This window comes from Odontesthes bonariensis, chromosome 7 (genome assembly GCF_027942865.1).
Source record: "Odontesthes bonariensis isolate fOdoBon6 chromosome 7, fOdoBon6.hap1, whole genome shotgun sequence".
NCBI lineage: Eukaryota > Metazoa > Chordata > Actinopteri > Atheriniformes > Atherinopsidae > Odontesthes > Odontesthes bonariensis.
The window spans coordinates 27,954,955-27,976,410 of NC_134512.1; the positions used below are offsets into that span (position 1 = coordinate 27,954,955).

The window sequence follows — 21,456 nt, forward strand, 5'->3', positions numbered from 1 at the left end:
AAAGAGAAAATAGTGCAGTCTCACAGGAAGATGAGTGTCTGGCTTTAGGTCACATCACCTCCTGCCGATGTTTCCTCGCCCCCACCAACAGACACAGATAACACAGGAAATGCCTTTATTGAATTAGTTTGCCAAATCCACAGTTCATACAGAGCACTAATTCAACTTCCCCACTCTTTCCTCCCCTGGCACTTTGGTAACACAACTCTGTTCATGAGCGCAGAGATGAGACGATAATTCCACAGGACCTGCCATTGTGGCTCCTATCCTGGTGTTTGATGACTCGAAGTTAAAGCTGGAGTTATTTATTTGTTTTTTTAGGCAACGTTGGACATGGAAATGGCCAAACTGGACTTGTTAGGCAGAGTACTCTAAACCATCAATCTGCTATCTTTCCCACATCAATATCAAGATCTGTTCTTTTTCTTTCTTTTATTTTTATTTTTGTAATACATCAAATTTTTACTTAGGATTTAAAGCTGCACTAGATTTATTTTTGGGCTACTTTGGCCTTCGGAGGGTTCGGAAAGGCGGGAGAGACGCTGTGACATAAAGTGGAAACTGTAGGGTTCAGCTTTTTACACATTGCACCAGCTAAGCTGACGTGACACTCAATGCTGCGCCAAATCTAGCATTTAGCGAGATAACGCCACCTTTTCATCTTTTCTTGGTTTATTATTTCTCTTTAGATACGTTAGAGTTGTGATGGGTCCTCTGTGCCCATTTTCCCCTTCGCTTATTTTAACATGATACATTTACAACCAACAACTTTTACTTTTCTCTTCTTTCTCTGTTACTGGAAGTTTGAAAATAAGGTGTTCCAGGTTACTGGTCAGAGGAATTTGGACAAATAAAATGAATCTGTAAGGAATTCTAGTGTTTTTCATTTAAAACTGACAGCTGCTTTGGGACTAGCCTTCAGCCGGTTGTGTGCGTTTGTGGCAGGAAATTGGATTAAACCTTCTGGTAACTGACATCAGAGAAGTTTCTCCTGCTTAGTATTTTATATTATAGGCTAAGGTGATGTGTCAGATTTTTCAAACCTCCATGTCCTCTATGTGGAATATGACTCCTCATCCAGTTCCAGGAATTCCAAGAATAACCAGATGAGTGCTTTACCCATTTTTTTCACTTCTGAGACCAGAAAAGATGTTGGAGGCTGCTGCCTGTGTGCTCACACCAGCTTTGTTTTAAGCTGCTTTGTCTTCGTCAAAGTGGGCAAGTTCAAGCAGGGTGGAGCACTTTTAAGTGTGAGATTATCACTGATTGTCTCTAGCATTTTTGTGGTTATTCTTCCATGCTTTATCATACTGGTGCAGATATTGCAAAGACTGACTCACAGTGACAAATAAAAAACAATCCACCCCGAAGACGGCGCTTACTCGATCAATTTAAGGAGAAAAAAGAAAATTTGATTGAGCCTGATCTGCAGGTCACCAGTCGTATTCAGTTGAGTTGAAAATCAACTTATTCCAGTCACCAGTCAGGCCAAGCAATTGACACATCCTAATGTGCTATGATAAGACAATAATAAAGTGTTTCCATCTAGCGGCTCTTATTTATCTAGAACACTGAAAAAGATTTAAAGAAACCCTTACAATTAGGGCTGTAGCGATACACAAATCTTACGATACACGATATTCAGCCAACGATTCGATACACTTACATGATTTTCTGGGAAAAAAAGGGACAGTGTGATTTGACATGAATCGTCGCTGATTGGACTGGTGGTCCGTCCTATGAAGCGGAAGGACAACACCGCCAGACAAACAGAAACAAACGTGAGAGCTATGCACTTTATGTAACATTTTTATTAACTAATTTATCACTGTTTTGTAGAATGTGACCCCCTGGCATTGAATTGTATTATATTAATGTTCTGTGTTTTCACTAATTGGAATGTCTGACTTTTCAATAAAGTTTGCTTTAAAATAGATAAACAAAACCAAAACAAAAATACTCGTGGTCGAAAAATCGATACCTTATCGGGAAACAAAATATCGATATATATCGCAGTATCGATCAAATTACTCAGCCCTACTTACAATGTAGCAAAAAACTTTAACGTTTGCGAGAGGGGGAAAAGTTGGTATATTGATGAAAGGTAGATGCAAAGGAAAGAGGTGTAGACGATAAACGATGGTGCACAGAACTCGCATAACTTATGACTGCATACAGGGCTTTATTATTATTGATATTCCCATTGTGTTTAAAAAAAAATTAACAAGGAATTGGAGAGGAGTGAAATTGGTCTCATCTGGGGATCACATTTAAGAAAAGCTTATGTTCTGTATGTTCATTTCTAGTTACGAAAAGAGAATCCCAGTTACGTGTTCATTTGTTTATCTCCGACAATGCAGAGCTCCCGTCGGCGTTCTGCTCGGTTTGATAAACAGCAGCTCTCGGTGTCGACGCCGCTTGTGAGGAAATGAAAAGCAGCACCGAGCCTGCTTTGCCCCGTCGAACCGAGCTAATGAAGTGAATTTAAGAGCGTTGTTGACGAGGAGGAAAAGAAGATGAGAGGCAGGAAACGCCTGAGGTTGTTAGCGATGTTCCCTTCCCTGCAAGATTAAAAAAAGCACAAGCAGGTTTACAAATGCTATAACCATGCAAACACAACAACTCCAGATAAACTGCATGGATTCCCCATTAAAACTGCAGATTTGGTTTGTTTTAGAAAGAAAATTGCTCTGTCAGCTAAACTAAGGTATTTCACTGAGAGGATATGCAGAGTGGTCTTGTTAGTAAGGCCAGTAAAGACTACATAATTTGTAGTTTAAACAAATCTGTCTTGTATTTTCTGGAGGATTCATTCACACTTGCACAGTGTTTGTTTGTGGCTCGTGGATTCACGAGAACGCTGTACGTGCAGGGTGGGGGGGATTTTATATGGTAAATTAATAATGCCCACACAAAACGGCTGCCTTGAGTCACAGAGCCATATGCAATTCAGTGCTGGTCAAGTTTGTACACATCACCTGCACAATGATTCATGTCATGCGTGCAACCACAGAGCCGTACAGACGCATTAACATCTGTCCGAGGTGGAATTTCCTCACTGTGAATGAAGACACAATGCAGCTATAAATAAAGCTATCAAGGACACAGAGTCACAAGCAAGCAGCCTATCCTCGCTCTGTTAGATAGTGGGGCAACGTAATACTATTAAGTCTCTTTCTAATGTTCTGTCCAGTAACTTGACATTTGTGTGAGAGTGAGAGAAGATTTGTGGCAGTTATGGGTGGATAGTGAAAGTCGAAGCATTTACAGTGCTGGTCCAAAGTTTGGACATACCTACCCTTTTGAAATTAGTATGCAAGTGCGAATGTTTGACTAGTTTTATACTTTTTGCATCAGTGTGGCGTAACTACTCTTAAGGCCCATTTATGCCCTACGTTAACTACGGAAACGGACGCTTTCACCCGGTTCCGGGGGTCGTTTCATCCGTCAGTTTGTCCGTAGGTCAAGAGCTTAGCAATCCGGTGAGCTCCGGGCGAAACGGAGCAATACCAGAGGAATTCGTGGGGGCAGTAGAGAGTCAGGAGCATGTTGGCTCCGGAAGTTATGGAGGAAGAAGAAGAACGAAGAGTAGGAGATTTAAAAATTTTAAGATTTTAAAAATGCCAGGTAATGGAGGAGAGGATTTGTGAGATGGTCAGGGGGTATTTACATTTGTATGACTGCAACTTCCTCAATTGGCGCCATGTTCGTCAAACCCGCGGCCGACAATGACTCGATATATACCGCCCTCTAGAGGATTTCTTACGGACGTGCGCAATACAGACGAAGGCATAAACAGAAGCTCCGGGAGCAACGTATGGACCGGACAGACGAATTTCGTCCGGTTCCGTAGGGCATAAATCGGGCTTTACACTTCAAACTGATGTAAAGCGCCACGCAACGGCAGGATCCCCCAGCTCTGCCACCACTGTCTGGGAAAAGCAACTGTGATTGAGCACAAGGTGAAGAAAACCAGCTACAACGTACAATCATTGCCAAGAGGACATGACTTTGCAGTTTAGAAGTCTTTGTATTATTGAATAAGATAAAAATGTGAACATAAAAGATATTTGGGTAAAGTCGGGTCATTATCAGTTCAGTTTTCAGTATCCAACATGGTTCTATGAAGTTTTTAATGTGTTGAGACAAAAACAAAACAAAACTGCCATTCAGTTTAAGTCGACACATAATGGATTAATTTTTTCAACATTTCTGCTTTTGTGAAATGGTAAATAGGGTGTGCTTGTATTGCGTTTTTCCAGTCTAGCTGACCGCTCAAAGGGCTTTTATGCCACATTCACCCATTCATTCATACACACACACATAGAACATCTTAGTCTATAGAGCGTGACAGGCTGTGCTTTTTTAAAAATTTCCTCCTGTTACACACATTCTCACACACACGCACACACACACACATACAGATGGACGCATTGGAGGCGACGTGGGGTTCAGTTCGACTCTTCGACATGTGGTCAGAGGGAAGCTGGGAATCGAACCTTCCAATTGATCTTCCGATTGGCAGACGACTGCTCTTCCTCCTGAGCCACAGTCTGGGCTACAGCTGCCCTGGGAAGCCATTCAGCTGTATGCATTAAAAAAGAACTCAGTTAATGTCACATTAATGGAGTTCATTAACGGTTCCCAACAGTCAATCAGAGGGACCTGTCCCACTGACAGACCTGACGCTGATTCAACACGTTGAATCGGCCTAAAACGGAGTCCAACAGAGCCAACGGTTCGTTTTACCACAAACACAGGAGACGTTCACTGACGGACAGTTTTCAGCTTGCTGTATGTGGTCCCTGAAATGTCAAATTGTTCTTAGATTGTCATCGACAAAAACCCTAAATGGAAACTTTTTGTTTCTCAATAAAAGCTGGCGCTATAACCAATTTTCTGTCATATTTTTAATAATTGTGACCTCTCACTTGTGACAATGAGTTCAATCAATTATTTACATGATTCAAAGACCATAATCAGATTAAAACCCTTTCAGGTTTTCCTCTGTTCTTTAAAAGAACCTTTTTTTGCCCATACCTCAATATTTTTACATCGTAAGCATCAGAATGCTCTCGTTTCCCTCTCTCCCGCTCACATTCTTGCCAGTCATGGTGCTGCTCCTCCTGCACTCCCTGAACTATGTGAAACAGAAGGACAGTCTTATATAGACGTAATTGACCTTATTGAATTTTGTTCAAAAAGGTTCCTTCATGTTTTTCAGCTGGTGGATTTTTTTTTTGTGAAGGGCTATGAAGGAGTCTAAAAGTCAGTAAATGTAAATGATTACAGTGTGACCCAGCGGGCATTGCTCCCGTGATTGTATTTTGATCTGGTGTGTGTGTGTGTAATACTATATCTGCTTGTAGGAAAAAAAAAAAAAAAAAATCTGAATATATGAGTCGTTTACCAAGTATATTTGGGAGTCAACTACTTTGAATTGCAACTGTCGCTCAGCATGTTGCTGACAAACACAGAGGGAAAGGTGGGGGTGGGGTGGTGCCAGCAGGAGAAATGCACACAGGCAGCTTCATAGGGAACATAGACAGTATTAGATTATATCAGTATAAACGCCATCATCAGATTTCACTAGTTTAAAAATAATAAAATAAAAAATATCGGGATAGATTAGGAAATCGGTAAACCGCCCAGCTCTACTACACACATGAAAATTAATCATCCCACTGCTGCACACTCACACATTTCCACACAGCAGCATGTAGAAGTCCAGCTCTCGAGGGATTAACACTTCAGCACACTCAGTCGTGGGATTTTCCCACAGCACCTCGCAGGCTGAGTTACACTTACTGTCAGTCACACAGCGCTGCGTTGGAGGCTCACCGCCAGCTCCAAACACATCCCAGATACAGTCAGGATTTGCCCAACACGGAGAAGCTGTGGTGTGTAAGGGCACTGAATGGAAGCGAAACGGGCTCAGTGAGGCGTCTTACTGTTTGCAGAAGGGTGTATATAGCTCCTTTTTTTTATTTTGAGGGAACATAAAGCTTAGGGTTTAATGAGGCTTGGCTTGACTAATGTAGAAAGTAGTTTTATACACACAAACGGCGATCCACAGCCAGTTGTTCAGAGCTGGAGCGATAAACATTTCAACAAGGGGAATAGATGCAGACCTGTATCCATCGATATATCTCTGCAGCTTTACGGCCGACAGTTATTATGCATTTTGTGAACAAGAAAAACCTCAGAAGAAATGCTAGAATACTTGAAAAAAAGGAAAGAAATTAGGCTTTTTGCAAGCCAGCACTCTACCAGAAGGCCAAAAAATGAAAGAATAGAAGGCTGAATGACTGATTGTTTCCACCTGTCTCTGTAAGACAATATTCCCTTCTGACTTCGTCCAAGAAAGAAAACAAACAAACTATTTCTTTTTGAAGAAAAGACAATGCCAATGAAATCCATTTACAGTTTATTAGGGCATAATTTCACTTGACTCTTCTCCACCCTGAACATTTCCTCCATTGTCTCCTTCTGCTTCTTCCTTCCCTTCTCACCTCATTCCCACTACGTTTGTTTCTCTCCATTTCTTTGAGCCAGTCCCCCACCTCCTCCCGCACTACTTTTCTCTTAATCTCTCTCTTTCACCCCTTGGTCCTCCCCACCTCCTTGCTGACAGTGGTGGAGGGCCTGTTGACAGTCCTGTGCATTGGACGGAGGCTTTTATTGGGCCTCTGTGTTCAGCCCTTCCTGAGGCCAATGGGATCCAGATGTGGCCCGGCACAGCAGTGACAGTAGCCATTTATGGAAAAACGAGGAATGTGTGTGTGTGTGTGTGTGTGTGTGTGTGTGTGTGTGTGTGTGAGAGAAAGACTGTGCGAAAAAGATGTGAGTTTTCAGTGTCAGATGTCAGTGGGCTCTTTTTAACACGTGCACACGTGAACCCAGTAGGGAACTCACCAAAAGGTCATAAGCTTGTGATTAGAAGTGGCCACTTCTCCCCGAGGAAGTGAACCGTCCATTCAGCGCAAGGCTTTCTAGGTAACGCTGTTTAGTGCATGTGATTCAACTGGGCATCCTAATCGCCTGTGGTGAGAGAATCATACCACATAACCACAAACGCATTTACAGAGCGATGATGCAGGTCATCACTTTAACTCTCTCCATTGTCTGTCTGCCGTTTACTGTAAAATAAACCAAAATAAGCATCTAAACCATCGAAATGCAAATTTCACTCTCTTTTTTTTTTAATGTAAGCTATTATAAACCATGACAATGCTGCTTAAATGCATCGTTTTCCATTTCTCAAGAACTCACTTGGAAGATTCTAAGGAAATGGCCTTGGAGCGGGCGTTTCCATGGCAGCAGTTGACTGACCTTTGAGAGACGGTGTTGATATGAGACTGTCAACTTGATAACTAATACGGGCCCATATTAACACATTGGCTGATTCCCATCGGATGCTGCTTTTCATTCCTTTTCTTTTAGCCCCTGCAGAGTCACTGACAGCTCACGCCGAGCACAGCGCTGTATGTGTGCTGCAGTGTTGACCTTGCTGGCATTAGCCGCGTCTCTTCTGTGGACCGAGCTGCGGTGACGGCAGCGGACCAGACGGGCAAAATTCCCAGCCACATTTGGTCCTGGAACCTTAACACTGTTGTGTCACCCCAACATACCGTCATGTACAGAAGTTACTGAGGGGTACGCATGGTGTTGTAGCCACAGACTGGGCACCAGCTGACTGAACCAGTCAAATTACAGTAAAAGCTCACCAGCTCTTTTTGTTTGGGCTGTACACGTGTGATTTCTTTTCTTTTCTTTAGTAAATAAAAAAAAAAAATGCATGGCAGGGCTGTGTCCTGTGCGTTTGTCTTTGTGTGTGTATTGGTGTGTGACTGGATTAATGGGCCCCTTTTGGAAAGATGACCTTGATGCAGGCACAACAGACAGTAATACTATACCTTCATACTGGCACATTCTGATTTGTACTTGCATGCAGTTCTTCTGGCTCGAACAAGCCCAGTGCATCCTCTCTCTGGACTCCTGTTATTGAAAGCTGTTGTACATACATTCTTCTCCACTGTTTTTATATATGCGGACGGTTTGTTACTTCAGTGATCACGTATGCAGCCCTTCTTCAGAGCTGCATTTCATTCCACTGTGAACGTTTTGTTTTAGTGGAACCCACTCGAGTGTGACTGCATATCTATTTAGAATGAGCCTTTTGTAGTTTAAATGAGAATCTGTTATATGCTTTGGTGGATCCATGAGTCAATATCAGCCAGTTTTAGAGCTACTTATGGTTAAATTGGGCAATAAATACCATGCATATCTCAGTTGGATGATAGTAAACTCACTGTGCAAGAATTTTATGGGCATCACCAGCCATTAGGCTGTGACATTAACCGCTCACACTCGCCACATGAAGCACACCTCTGTTTTCAGTGCACCACCTAATAGGAGAGCGTTTTTGACCGATAGGTACACACAGATGGAGAGCCATGAGGTCAGATCTGCAGAAAGCTTACGCCAAAGGCGAGTAGATGCCGAAGGTGATGAGGATGATATAATGAATGTGAGTGACAACACATTTGTCTTGCAATATCCTGAAGATTCATGCTTTATTTTTGGATGCGTTAACTGTCAATGAACTGGATATCAAGTAGCAGATGGGCTGAGGAAGAGATGTGTAATTTAAAAGCACAGGATGTTACACAGGGAAAGGCAACCAAATGCACAGTTGGATCAATAGAAAGTGGCTTTAGAACAGCAGCACAAACAGATGTTTGATGGAACGCTATATTTATTGGCTTGTTGTGAAATCCTGTACAGGTATAAGATACCGTGTATCTTATGTACGATGCTTTTCTGGCTGTGGCTTAAACTCATTTTTATTCTCTGCTGCTGACGTTGGCAGCATGAATTTGTCCAACACTTAATTTGACACAACGATATGTAAGCATTAGTCTAATGCCTTAGTTTATGGCCAAATAGTTGCAGAAATAATGACAAACTTGGCTGGTGAACACGGTGGTGGCATTTAGCTGACGCGTAGCCTCCCAGCCGGTACCCTGACTGGAGAGTCATGATATCATTTCTGATGTAGGAAGGCAGCTAAATCTCTGATTCAATTCTGTAGATGTATTTGATAAATAGAGAAAAGGAAGCGGTAATAATTCAATAGAAGGCGTTTTGGGGCCGTGTTGTTTCCAGTGACTTTGTTGACTGTTCTGTCAGGACATGAGATAAACAGCGAGTTAACTGTCAAACAGGAAATAAGCTAATGGTTTTTAATAAAAGTCTGGAGGGCTTGAGGAAGTGCTCGAAAGCCAGTCTCATTGTGTGTGTGTGTGTGAGCTATTTTTACTACATGGGGTCTAAAACTGGGTGCCACTATACCTGTGGGGTCAGACATATTTGTGGGAATCAGAATGCTGGATCCCCACAAGTTTAAATGGTTGTTTCAGGGTCAGAGCTGGGTCTTAGGGTTGAAATAGCATGACTATGTGCGTACTTTAAAGCTGTGTCCAAATAATATTTACATCTATTTGTTTTTCCGTCACCCAAAGTAGTTAAATTTCTTTTCTACAAAAGCTGGCTGTTACAAAGAAGCCCCTCCTTCTCTGCGTGATCTGTCAGGATTATGTAACTGTACTCCCATTTCTCCGTCTTACTTCCTTTTCCCTCCCTTGCATCCTTTTTTCTCAGAAAGGAGGACTCATCCCATGTGTCTGAAGCAAAGGATAGAAAAAGAGCTGAAATGTATAAAACACTGGAAGAAGTGGAGGAAGGGTGCGGAAACACGGAGTGTTGCATGCAGAGAACAGAAAGATGAAAGTGTTTAATAAAGATGAGATGTAGACAAAAGGGAAATCTGTAAAACTGAGACAACTTTATTAGCTTTGTCCCCAATATTAGGAGCTCTTGTTTTAGATGTACGCCTACTAAGCCCTAAACTGTAACCTACATCTATATTTTGTCTGAAGGTGTAGGTCAGAAACTTTGAATACTTTGTTTTTCATTTATTTAAAAAAAAAAAAAGCATAACAAAAGTACTCCTGTTACTCCATTAATGACTGTTCATTATTCACATGTAAGGATTACTATTCGAGTAAACAGCTGCCATCTAACTTTACCAGTGATGTCACCTGCTTAGTGGCGGGTTGACATAGATAGATTGGATTACAAGTCACAGTTACGTTTAAAACGGCGTGTCAAAATACAGGCAGTGGTCTCGAGTAACTTCATTATATACACAGATTACCCAGGCTTAGCAGCCCTGCAAATGTATCCTAATAAAGTACAACGTGAGGGAAACAACTGTGGATGACAGTCATTTTATTGTAGGCGCATCCATCTGTTATCACTCTCCAAGCTTTAAATGTTCAGCAATAAGCCCCAAACGAGGTATTAAGGATGCATTACCTTTTTACTTTTTTTTCCCCCACCTGAGTACTAAATCCACTGGTCGCCACGTCGGTTCCTGCACTACTCTGACTACTCTGACTCTGGCTGCTTATGACAAATACCAGTCAGTTCAGGGATTGTGAACGCCCAGTTCCACGTGGTAGCAGCTGTCAAAGTTAGTGTTGGACATGTAGGGACAGCACTTGACCTAAGTCAACGCACACTCGTGCAATGCTGCCATTTGTCACATTCTACGAATGTTCCAGCTCACTGCTGTAAAGGGCAGAGCTCTTCACCATCACCTGCTTTCCTCTGTGTTTCCAAGCCTGACTGCTCACCCAGCGTGAGAGCCAGCTCGAGGCGAACCCCGACCGCACGTGCTCGCAGTTTTTTCCCAGCCTTCGCTGTGGTTGAGCTGCACCTGCTAGCAAAGGAATGCAAGTGTGATGTCATCTTGGTGCGTGCCATCATGACTGTAGTAAAGTTTAAAAGTAAAAAAAAAAAAAGAATCCAAACCTCGTGAAACCAACCAAAGAGGGTTATTTAGGCATTTCAGCTGCTCCAGATGCTGCTCAACAGCAGGAAACATGGAAAATGGATTTTAAAAGAATTGAGTTGATAGGATGAGTCCAAATTTATGGAGTGAATGGCACTGACATCTGTTTATCTGTGAGCTTTTTGTTATCCCAGGGATTAACGTGTTTCCTCAAATAAAGGCTGATGGTTTAATTTACTTCAACAGCTTATGGTATCAGGCCTCTATTAAAGGTAAGCCTATATTTCAGTGTCTGGAACGTTGCACATAAACACAATACCTTGTTTCCTCATACCTGTGCATTGATATGCTAGTCGGCCACAAAGCCATTAATTAAGACAAGAGTGCGAAGCCCTACTGTTGTTTTTTTCCCCCCTCAGTATTTCCCTCGAGCAAGTTGAAAAAGTTGAACTTTTGCGGTGGATTATGCAGAGATACCGCACTGTGTGCCGGAAAATGTTGAACGAACCAAGTGGGGAACAGGCTAATGAAGAATTAGCTTCACAAACTGTGACTACACACTTCTCGCATCCGATCAGATTAAAAACCGCGTTGGATATTGGACAGAAAACACCCTGTAATAGCAGGGCTTTCATGAGAAAGATGTGCAGTATGAAACAGCCTACAGAACTGCGCCAAAGTGCTATAAAATGATTAAAAAAAATAGTCTTTTTTTTCTCTTCTTCTTGAAAGGCTTGAAAATATTATACTTGCCAGCCTTAGAGCAAAGAAGGACTAAATATGGGAACGATTTAAAAAGAAAACCTGAACAAGTTAATATTATTGTTTGTTTTTTTTAGCAAAAATGTTCTAAAAGTTCTTTCACCACCTTGTTAATCATAATGTCCCAGATTTATCTTGGGAAAACAATAAGTCTTATGTATACTAGCAGATCATGACAGCAAAGGAACTGAAATTAAGCAGTAATTTATTACCCTCCAGAACCGTCTGTGATTGTGTCTCTCTATTTTTATACCACTGAGCTGTGCCTGTAGGGCAGACAAACTCTAAGAAGTGGGTACCAATAGAGCTACAGTGGAATAAATTGGGCTACTGTGAAGTAGACTGCAACGAAGCAGCCCAACACATCTTTAAAAGGAGATTCCTTTATTAGACTGCAGGGCTGTTATAGATCAAATGTCGTTTCTAACAGTATTACATTATTATTGTAGTTTACTCCTAAAATTGAGAGAGGGAAAATATTTCCTCTCGGTCTTATTTGCTGTGATTGAAAAGCCCTCACAGTGTTGGTACTTTGTTCTCATTAAATGACAGATGATTCAAGGGGAAGTTCTCCTCAGGGAATTGTTTCAATCCTTTTTCTCAGTTAATGCCGTGATTAATCTGTCAGTTGTGTGCAGTTTAGTGTGCGTAGCTTGTGTGTGTCAGCAGAGGAACTTTACAGTCAACTCCAGTCTACGTTACACCTGTTAAATGACGCAGAAAATGGATTTCATGTCACCATCCAAGATTGTGATCTTGAATTGAGGGCATTTGTGCATGCAAATGATGGCACTTACTGTGTGTGCCTGTTGATGTGTGTGTGTGTGGAGCCTTTCTGACACACTGCATAGAGGGTGTAGTTGAACTGCTGTGAAAGGCTGCCTGGATGCCCCAAAGGCTGAATTTAAGTTTCGATCTTTGGTTTGCTCGTGTTAGCATTACAGCTAGCTAAAGAAAAGAAGCAACATGATCTGTATCTGCAATATGTTGAGGAACTGTCATTTGCACTTCAATAATGACTTTAAGTCTAGAAAGTAAATCATATAAAATCAAATAATGTACAAATGTTAAGTAATATCCTTTATAATCTTGTACAATATCTGCTCTGTGGTTCCTGAAACTTGGACAGCAAGCTAATGGACAGCTAGCCCAGCTGTGGTTTTGGCACATCTCCATCTATAGTTCATGATATAGGTCAGCTAATGGGGAGGCACTGCAGATGTGTAGTGAATAAGACCAAGAAGGAAGGTGAAATAGTAGGAGAATGCGGCAGGTGATGAACATTAATATTTGAGCTAATTTTAGCCACGGTTTTAAGGAAGGTCTGGACATGCAAATGAACAGTCTTGTACCCATCTTGTCCCTCTACCCCCAACAATCCTGCACCGCTGCTTGTCTCTTCTGAGAATGTGGACCCCGGGGTTTTTCCCCAGATGTGGAGGAAATAACTAGCAAACGTAATGCGACAGCGTGGAAGAGCCCTCTGGGCCATCACATTGCATAAGCATAAATTAGCATATTGTTAGTTTGAAGTTTGGACTTAAATATAGAGACACGTGCACATTGTCACCGTATTATTAAACCTTTGGGTCAGCAGTTCTGCTTTAATATAAAATCTTAACTGACCTGCAAAGCAGTGTATCCTTTTATTTGTGTAAGTGGAAACTGTGATGAGCTGTTTTTAACATACTTAAAATGCTAATTTTTGGATTCTGTATGGCACCACAAGCTATGGAATGAAGACTTTGATTTATTCAGTTTATGTTCAATGAAATGACATTTTACAGTGAGTTGATCTTTTAAGTCTTAGTCCTGTATGGTGAAAGTGACTGTATCGGGTATTCCGTATTCTTGCCTGCTTCGTCAAGACAGAACAACCTGAAATCAGTTGTCTATTATTTTCAATATATATAATATCTGCCATTCATTTCATTGCCATGATTTTCTCCATGCAGTATGCATGTTCTGGGCTGTTGCATGTCAAATAAATCCAATACTTTCTCTTCCAAAAGAGTTTATTAAACTGATTTTTCACTGTAATTTTCCCAAAATTAATTGTATCACCTTACTCCTCGGTCTTTGTCACGTGCCCAGCAACAAAAAATGAATTTTAACCACATGATTTTTATACAGGTCAACCAGTCCATCATCTCAACACTCCAGTATCCTCTTTCAGTTAATCTTTCTCTGATAAATCATTTGACTCTTTGGCTTTCATTTGGCTTTTTTTTTTCATTGGTCTAGGGGCAACATAGGTTCACTTGTCGTCTTTGTTGACAAGTCCACCAAAGTAAGACCAAAATATCTTTGACCCACAGAAGTGTTTTCTGATTTGTTGCCTGCCAAAACCGTCTCAAATTTATTTTGTACAGTTAATCCATCCTCTAATGCGACAGCCACATGGCTAAAGTGTGGTCAGACTTAGGCTAATAGTAGCATATGTTGTAGCTTGGATTAGGGAAACATTGTGCTGTGGCTTGCAAATGACCACTGTGTGACGGCACATGCATCATTGTCTCCGCAGTTGCAGTAGTAAGCATGTGGTCGGGGAGCAAGCAAAAACAACATCGACTGAAGAAACTGATGGGAAATGAACTGGAGTCTCTGTTGTTACAATGCCTGACCAAGCTTTGTTATTCCAAAACTGCCGCTTCATCTCGCATCATAGCTAATACAACTACTGTAGGGTCTCATTCCCTGAGTTGTAAGAATGAGTGTTGCTTTGTGTCCTCCAGGTTTGTGGTTATAAAGAGCGAGGAGCTTGATATGCTGCAAATTGTGTGTATAATTTGTTTATCATGAACATTAATAGCAATGAAACAGGCCAGATGAAATTAAGTTCCCCTTGTTTGATTGACTTTCTGTCCCCCGTGCACTCTTTTCTCTTTTTTTCTATCATATAAAATTGAATTGGTCCTAAAACCTGCACGCTTAAAAGAAAGAGACAAGCTTTTGTTTTTGTAGTATTGCTCATTTTACTTTTACCCATCACAATCATTAAACAAAAAATACAGCTTGATTGAAACATCTTTTTTTTGTTGACTTATGAGGTTTTTAATGATCCTTAAGATCAACTCGTCAAACACTTGACAAATCAAGGAAGAGGAGCTGTCAGCCCCTGCCTCTAAAGTCTCAAAAGCACGGAGGAGGAAAGCTGCCTTAAGGCTTTTCCACTTTCAGATACTGTTCTGAGCCCTCGTATCACACGCACGCATCTGTTTTTTTACACGTAAAAGCCAACCAAACTCGATACTCTCTCCCCCGGTCTATGCACACTCATGCACACGCATTCGCAATGTGTGTGTTTTCCTGTGCTGTGGTCACAGCAGGCGTTGACCATGAAGCAGAGTTCACCATTAAATCATCCAGACACTGCCGCCCACCTCATTAATCTGTTTCAGACACACGCAGACGAGCTCCACGCGGTATGCCGCATGCATGCTCACATGGCACACATGCGTACAGAAATGTAGACATCTTTAGCATCCATCTTCTTGCATGCGCTAACACACAAACCTAGCAAAGAGAGTCCTCCCTGTTTCTACGTGCTGTGTTTTCCTCCACCATCGGTTTGCCCAGTTCAATCATTTCAGGAAGTGGATTTTCCCCCTAAAACTCCAAACTGGAAATATTTTGCCACAGAACGGCTCTTATATCCCAAAATTACGGAGGTTGAAAGCTATGTCATTATCATGCGAATTGCAGTTTCGATTTACATTTTGGATTCGGGATATTGGAGGAGAGCTCACTGGCCGCCCAATCTCTCTGTCTCTATGTCTCGACCCCGGAGAGATGGACACATATTATGTCCTAATAGGGCTGTGATGGAGGGATAAAATGGATATATTTTGTGAAAGAGGAATGAAGGGGTGACTGCGCAGGGGATTCAAGCAACTGTTTGAAAGATAGTGAAAGACTTCGAAAAGAGGAGAGAATCATCGACCTCAACTCTTGTTTCTCCTTCTGGCTGTTTTGTCTTTACTGCCTTTGTGAATGTGTGTCAAACTGGCCGTGTGTGTGTGTGTGTGTGTGGTGGGGGTGTTTCTGAATGAATCATTGCAGAGATCAAAGCCTGATTCAGAAGCAGGATTGTACTTTTATTAACCGTGTTATTCCAGAGCCGTAGTATTCACCCAGCAGCCACAATCAATTATGTGACGCCCACCTCTCCCTGAGCTTCTCCCTTTCTGTCCCCTCTGCTGCTTTTCTGCTGCTTCTTATGTAGTCATTTATCTCAGCTACATAATACTGATTGTATCTGCTTGAAATTTCACCACTGCTGCTCTGAACTGTAACACTTGACAGTCTCTTACCAGGCACATCTTTTCCTTTTCTTTTTTTCTTTTTAAGTTGTTCTCACCTCTGGGTATCCAGCCCAATTTCCATCTTTGCTGCTTTCTTTCTGCAGCTTCTTCTCTTTATACTTTCCATTTGTCTTTTTTTTTATCTTAATCCTCTTTGCTTTTGATCTTCTGTTCAGTCCTCATTTCCTCTCCTCTGTTGTCTCTCCACCTCTGTATCTCCTCTCCATGCTGGGTTTTCTCTCCTCGCTGCTGCCCTTATCCTTGTCATCTTTCGTCTTACTTCTCCTCTCCCTCTACCTCACTAACCCACCCCAGCAGGGCTCATCAGACTCCTAATGAGAACCTGAATGAGTCCTTCAGGGGCCTCTAACGATGGGCTCCCTCTGTGTGTATGTGTTTGTGCGTGTGTGCTGGCAGAAAATGCCCACAGACTCCCACAAGTAATGACTGTGTCTGTTTTCAGCTCCGGACTGTTTGCCTTCGCAGGAATTTGGCAGTTTAGTTCATGGTTGACGTGTCTGAGTGTGAGTTTAACTGTGAGTTTGTGTATTTGTGTGTGCGTGTCTGTTGCGGGCCCCTTGCTGCGCCTCCTGACCTCTGTTACTGTGCTGTGATTGGTAGCCTTTCCGTCTACTCCTAACACATTTTTTTCCCCCATTCCAATTCCCATAAAAAATTTTTTTTTTAAAAAGCTTGCAAAGAGATATCCAGACGCTGCAGACTGACACGTTTATCTGAAATTAAAACCTGCTGCTGAAAAGGGAGCTTAGTAGTATCATTTGCTGGTCAATTATAAAGAACTTTTCTGCTTTTCTTTATCAGTGTGGTGAATGAAGGAACACTCATTCATACTTTGGAATCACCACCTGTCTCGTATGAACTGCTGTACTTTCTCTCCTCAGGCCTTTGGGAACGCCAAGACGGCGCACAACAACAACTCCAGCCGCTTTGGCAAGTTCATCCAGGTCAACTATCAGGAGAGTGGCACTGTCAGGGGGTGAGACACACACACACACACACACACACACACACACACACACACACACACACACACACACACACACACACACACACGTGCGCAAAAAAAACTTGTATATAAACTGACACAGTCCCAAATAACACAATCCCATCTAAGGAAGAAAAAAAAGAGCTAGAAATGAATTGATAATGACTAAATCCTGTGTTATTCTCCACATAAAGGGTGTAAATCAGTGAAAAATGGATATAAAAACTGTTTGGATTAAACCTTTTCTCACTGTTTGCATAATTCAAATGGTGTGTTTAAATATTGTAAACTGCAATGAATTATGTATTGAACTGTAGCGTACATTTTTAAAATCTTGAAACGAAGCAATTCAGTAATCAGAACTGCAAAAAATCGGATACTTCTGCCTCCCAACATTCTCTTCTGCTTGTTGTCAACTTAACCTTTAAGGGGCGTCCGCAGCGATAACTATAACAAAGACGGCGATACACAAGATGCTTGTAAAGATTGTTCCAATCCAGGTGGATGGAGGAGTTCAAGTCACAACTATAACGACGATGGTGGTAATCAATATCATTGGGATTGATATTTGGATCGGTTGGAGAAGCAGAAAAAAGATGAGAGGGAATCAAAATAGACTCGGATCGCGTCTCCAAAGCTACACTTATTAAATGTACTATCACCGTGATATTTGGCCCCAAAAAAATACAAATAAAAGATAATTACCAAATTCAACATCCAATTACCTGCGGCACACGCTTGTTAGATTATGACAGGAGCCATGACATCATCAAAGAGTGAAATTACTTCCCAGTAACAGAGTGGTAGATCCCCCCCCCAGCTCCTCTCGTTCATGTAGGAATTTGTGAATTCCTACATGAACATGAACACTTTTCTCTTCCTTTCTCTGTGCGATGTACAGCAGCGGCAGGTCAACAAAATCCATTTTGGAGCGTGTAGAGCGCAGTGCCGGTGCTTACACCGTTATCGATTTAATTAGAGTAATCATTCCCGGTGTGGACGGCCCCTTTAGTATCAGTTGAGTTTTAGTCAGAGCCTCTGCGGCTTAGTCCTCAGGATCTTTTAACCTTTCTTTCTTTCTTTCTTTTTTCTTTTATTTCCAGAGCGTATGTAGAGAAGTATCTGCTGGAGAAATCCCGTCTGGTGTACCAGGAGCACAATGAGAGGTAAGTGAAGACAAAACTGATTCTGTTGTTCTGTTTTTTTTTTTAAATCAGGCTGTGGGATGAGTTGCTGGATTAAAGCTCTTTGACTACATTTGACTGGGTACTGATCAGTCGATCATTGGTACACCTGTTATTCAATTCAATTCAATTCAATTCAAAATACTTTATTAATCCCCGAGGGGGAAATTACAAGCAGTTCCAGTACACCCATCCAGACAGACAACATAAAAAACAAAAAGGGAGACAGGTGACCGAGGCCATGCAGCTCATTGTAAAGCGCTGCCAGATAGAAGAAAAAGGTAACACGTTAGGTAAGAAAACAACTCTTACAGAGTTGGCTCACCAACCACGATGTTGTCAGGTCATTGTCCTGGAGTTAATGGATTCTGACACATTTACAACCGAGGGTGTTACTGTTAAATATTTAAAACCAAAGCAACTTTTTGCTGTGTGTTTGTGTGTGTGTAGATGAGATGGGAAGTGAGACAATTAATTTAATTTTCTTCCCCTGTAAAAAGCTCAGAAAGATTAAAACAGTGAACCTGGAATAGCCCAAAGGGAAGTGATGCAGCCATGAATAAAAAAATAAAATAAGAATAAAAAAAGAGATCTGAAGCACCCATAGCCATAGTCTCATGTCTTGAAGAGATAAGATATTAAATCCATGTTTTTGTACTCGCATGTTTTCTGTCAAATAAACCCAATAATGAAGTAGTCTCCATTTCCTCTGCAAACTCAGATATATGAGGTGTCCATCCAAACAAGGCCTTTGTCATTTTCTTAAATATCTGTTCTCAGTTTGGCCTTTCCTCTTTCTAAAGACAGAGGGGGAATTACAGGAAGTGTTGTTTGAGACAAATGTATGTCAATACTTAGCCCCTTACTGGAGGATGAGAAAATATACAGATTTTTAAAAAACTTTCCTTTATGATTTCTTCTTTAGTGTAACTCAAACACAGATTATTTATTTATTTTTATCCCTTTTTACACAAAAGTGTAGCCACACTCATCTGTAAACTCACCTGCGTCATATCACTTACCTAACAGGCTGTGAGCATGTGCAAAGCGTTCATCTCCACGCTTAACCCAAAAATATTTCTTCTTCTTAGCACAGGCACATCCTCCTTTTTATCATATCGCTCAGATTACAGTAAAATAAATGTATTAGAAAAACAATGAAGTAACTGATCTTCCTGGCACGATGGCTTTCACGAGAGTAAAAAAAGATGTGAAAAGTCACCACTGGTCATTTAATCTCTGTAACCCTGAATGGCCTGAGGTTTCAATTTCACCCTGATGACAGGGCCTGGTGGCCATATTGATGGGGTAGAAACTAAAGACAGGACCTCCCAGACTGCTCTGACCAGAAGCATGAAGATGAAGTCGGAGGTCTGCTGATGATAAACTGCAAACCATCTTAAATCTTAAATCTGGGACATGTTGCCTCTGCACGACCCCAATTTAGGGAAGAAAAAAAAAACAAAACACAACACTAAGGAGGGAATTATCTGAGCTTTCAGGGATGCTGCTGAGCATAAAGTCAGAAAATGGAGTAAAAGTTCATTGCAGTGTTCATAGACCATTATTCCATTTGTAATTATTAGTGTGGTTACTGTGTAAACTTGTTAAAAGTTACTGTATTTAAACTTTTTGTTAGCTGTTTCACTAACTATTTGTCCTTGAAGGCATGTTCTAGTTTTTCCTGAGTGGGGTTGTGTGAGGAACTTATAAGTAGTGAGTAGTGAGAACGCTAGAGAGAGCGTTATCAGGTTGGAAAAATAGGAATTCTTGGAGCAGGAATTCTGATGAGGGAGCCAAGCGGGCAGGTGCTCAAAATGGGGACAGGACAGGTGAAGAACAAATTTACTTAATTTAAAACAATTCAAACCTCGTGAATTTATGGTAGTTTGAGTGAACGGTGTTTAAAGGATTTTCTCAGAGCTTCACTTTGCCCAGTACAATCACTGACCGGCGGCTGCGCGCTGCCTGCACAATGGAGCGAGAAGATGGCGTCCCTCAGAAAATAAACATCATAGAGTTAACTAAAAACTCACAAAATAGCATTCAGTCAAACCACTTTAAATTCACAAGTTTTCAGTTGTGTATGTATCTCCTGTCCCCGTTTTGAGTAGCTGTTCTGAGTAAGCTATCAGAAAGTTTGGTGTTCAAAGTTAAGCTAGTTTAACGAGCTGCTTGTTAGCATCTGTGTCCTTCCTGATTCTTCAAATTGAGAGCACTCTGGCGGCAGTCAACTTCATGGAAGACACTGACTACTCATAAATACCTCACACAACCACACTTGAAGAAAAAAAGACTATTATGGAATAACCCTTTAATGCTTAAAGGTGCCCTGTTGAGCTTTCTTCTAAAGATGTTTTTTTCATGAATTTTCATTTCTTTTTTTTCTTTTTTATAAACTGAAGATGCTTAATGATGTCAGCACGTGGTCACTATCAGCTGATAAATACTTTGAAATTAAGTATTGGCACTGACACATGATGGAAATCAATAGAGAAAGCTAGATGACACTGACGTTACTGTTTTAAAGAAACAAATGCTCAAGCCTGTGGAAGGCAGAGAAAAATTATGGTATTATTTCAAAATGTAACAAACTAATAAAAAAATATTGTGTGTTTTACATGCAAGCTTAAAAAGTTCTCTTGGTTTACGCAGTGAATATGTGCACTTGAAAAGCATTGTACTCTATCTTTCTTATCTGCCAGTAATTCATTATAATAAGAACACATCAAAGTTAGATTATTCATACGCTCATCTGGAATTTAATGGCAACAACATATCTCAAAATAGTGGGCAACAAAAGACTGTTAAAGGAGCAGTTCTACACAGGAACAGCTGGATGAAAATATTTAAACTAATAAGGTTAAGTGGCAATATATTGGTAACACGACTGGGTATAGAAACAGCACCTTAAAGAGGCGAAGTCTCTCGGATGGGCCGTGGTTCAGCAATCTGCAAAGAACTGCATCTACAATTTAATTCAATGTCAGTTCAATGTTCCTCAGTGTAAAATTGCAAAGACTAACTATTCCACCATCTATTGTACATAACACCATTACACGATTCCTTGAAACTGGAGAAATGCTTGTGATCTTTAGGCCCTCCTTTGTCACTGCATTAAACGGGCATAGTTCTGTCATGGAAAACCCTGCATGTGCTCAAGAACACCTCCAGAAATCATTGTTTGAACACAGACATCCAGCTTATCTGATGATATGGGGGTGCATTAGTACCCATAGAAATTGCAAGTTGCACAACAACATTGGTTCATAGCAGAAGAGTGCAGGTGCTGGACTGGCCCGCCAGCTGTCCAGACCTTTGACCAACTGAAAACATTTGGTG

At 41.2% G+C, this 21,456-nt stretch overlaps 1 protein-coding gene across 8 annotated transcripts in view; it reads left to right on the plus strand.

Moving 5' to 3' along the window:
* The window catches only part of LOC142384281 (unconventional myosin-IXAa-like), a 128,075-nt gene that overhangs the window by 47,228 nt on the left and 59,391 nt on the right, over window positions 1-21,456 (plus strand). For all 8 annotated transcript variants that reach the window (XM_075470401.1, XM_075470404.1, XM_075470403.1 and 5 more), the window contains exons 3-4: window positions 16,827-16,921; window positions 18,034-18,096. In XM_075470401.1, coding sequence (XP_075326516.1) covers window positions 16,827-16,921; window positions 18,034-18,096 — 158 coding nt within the window. The remainder of the gene's footprint in view (window positions 1-16,826; window positions 16,922-18,033; window positions 18,097-21,456) is intronic.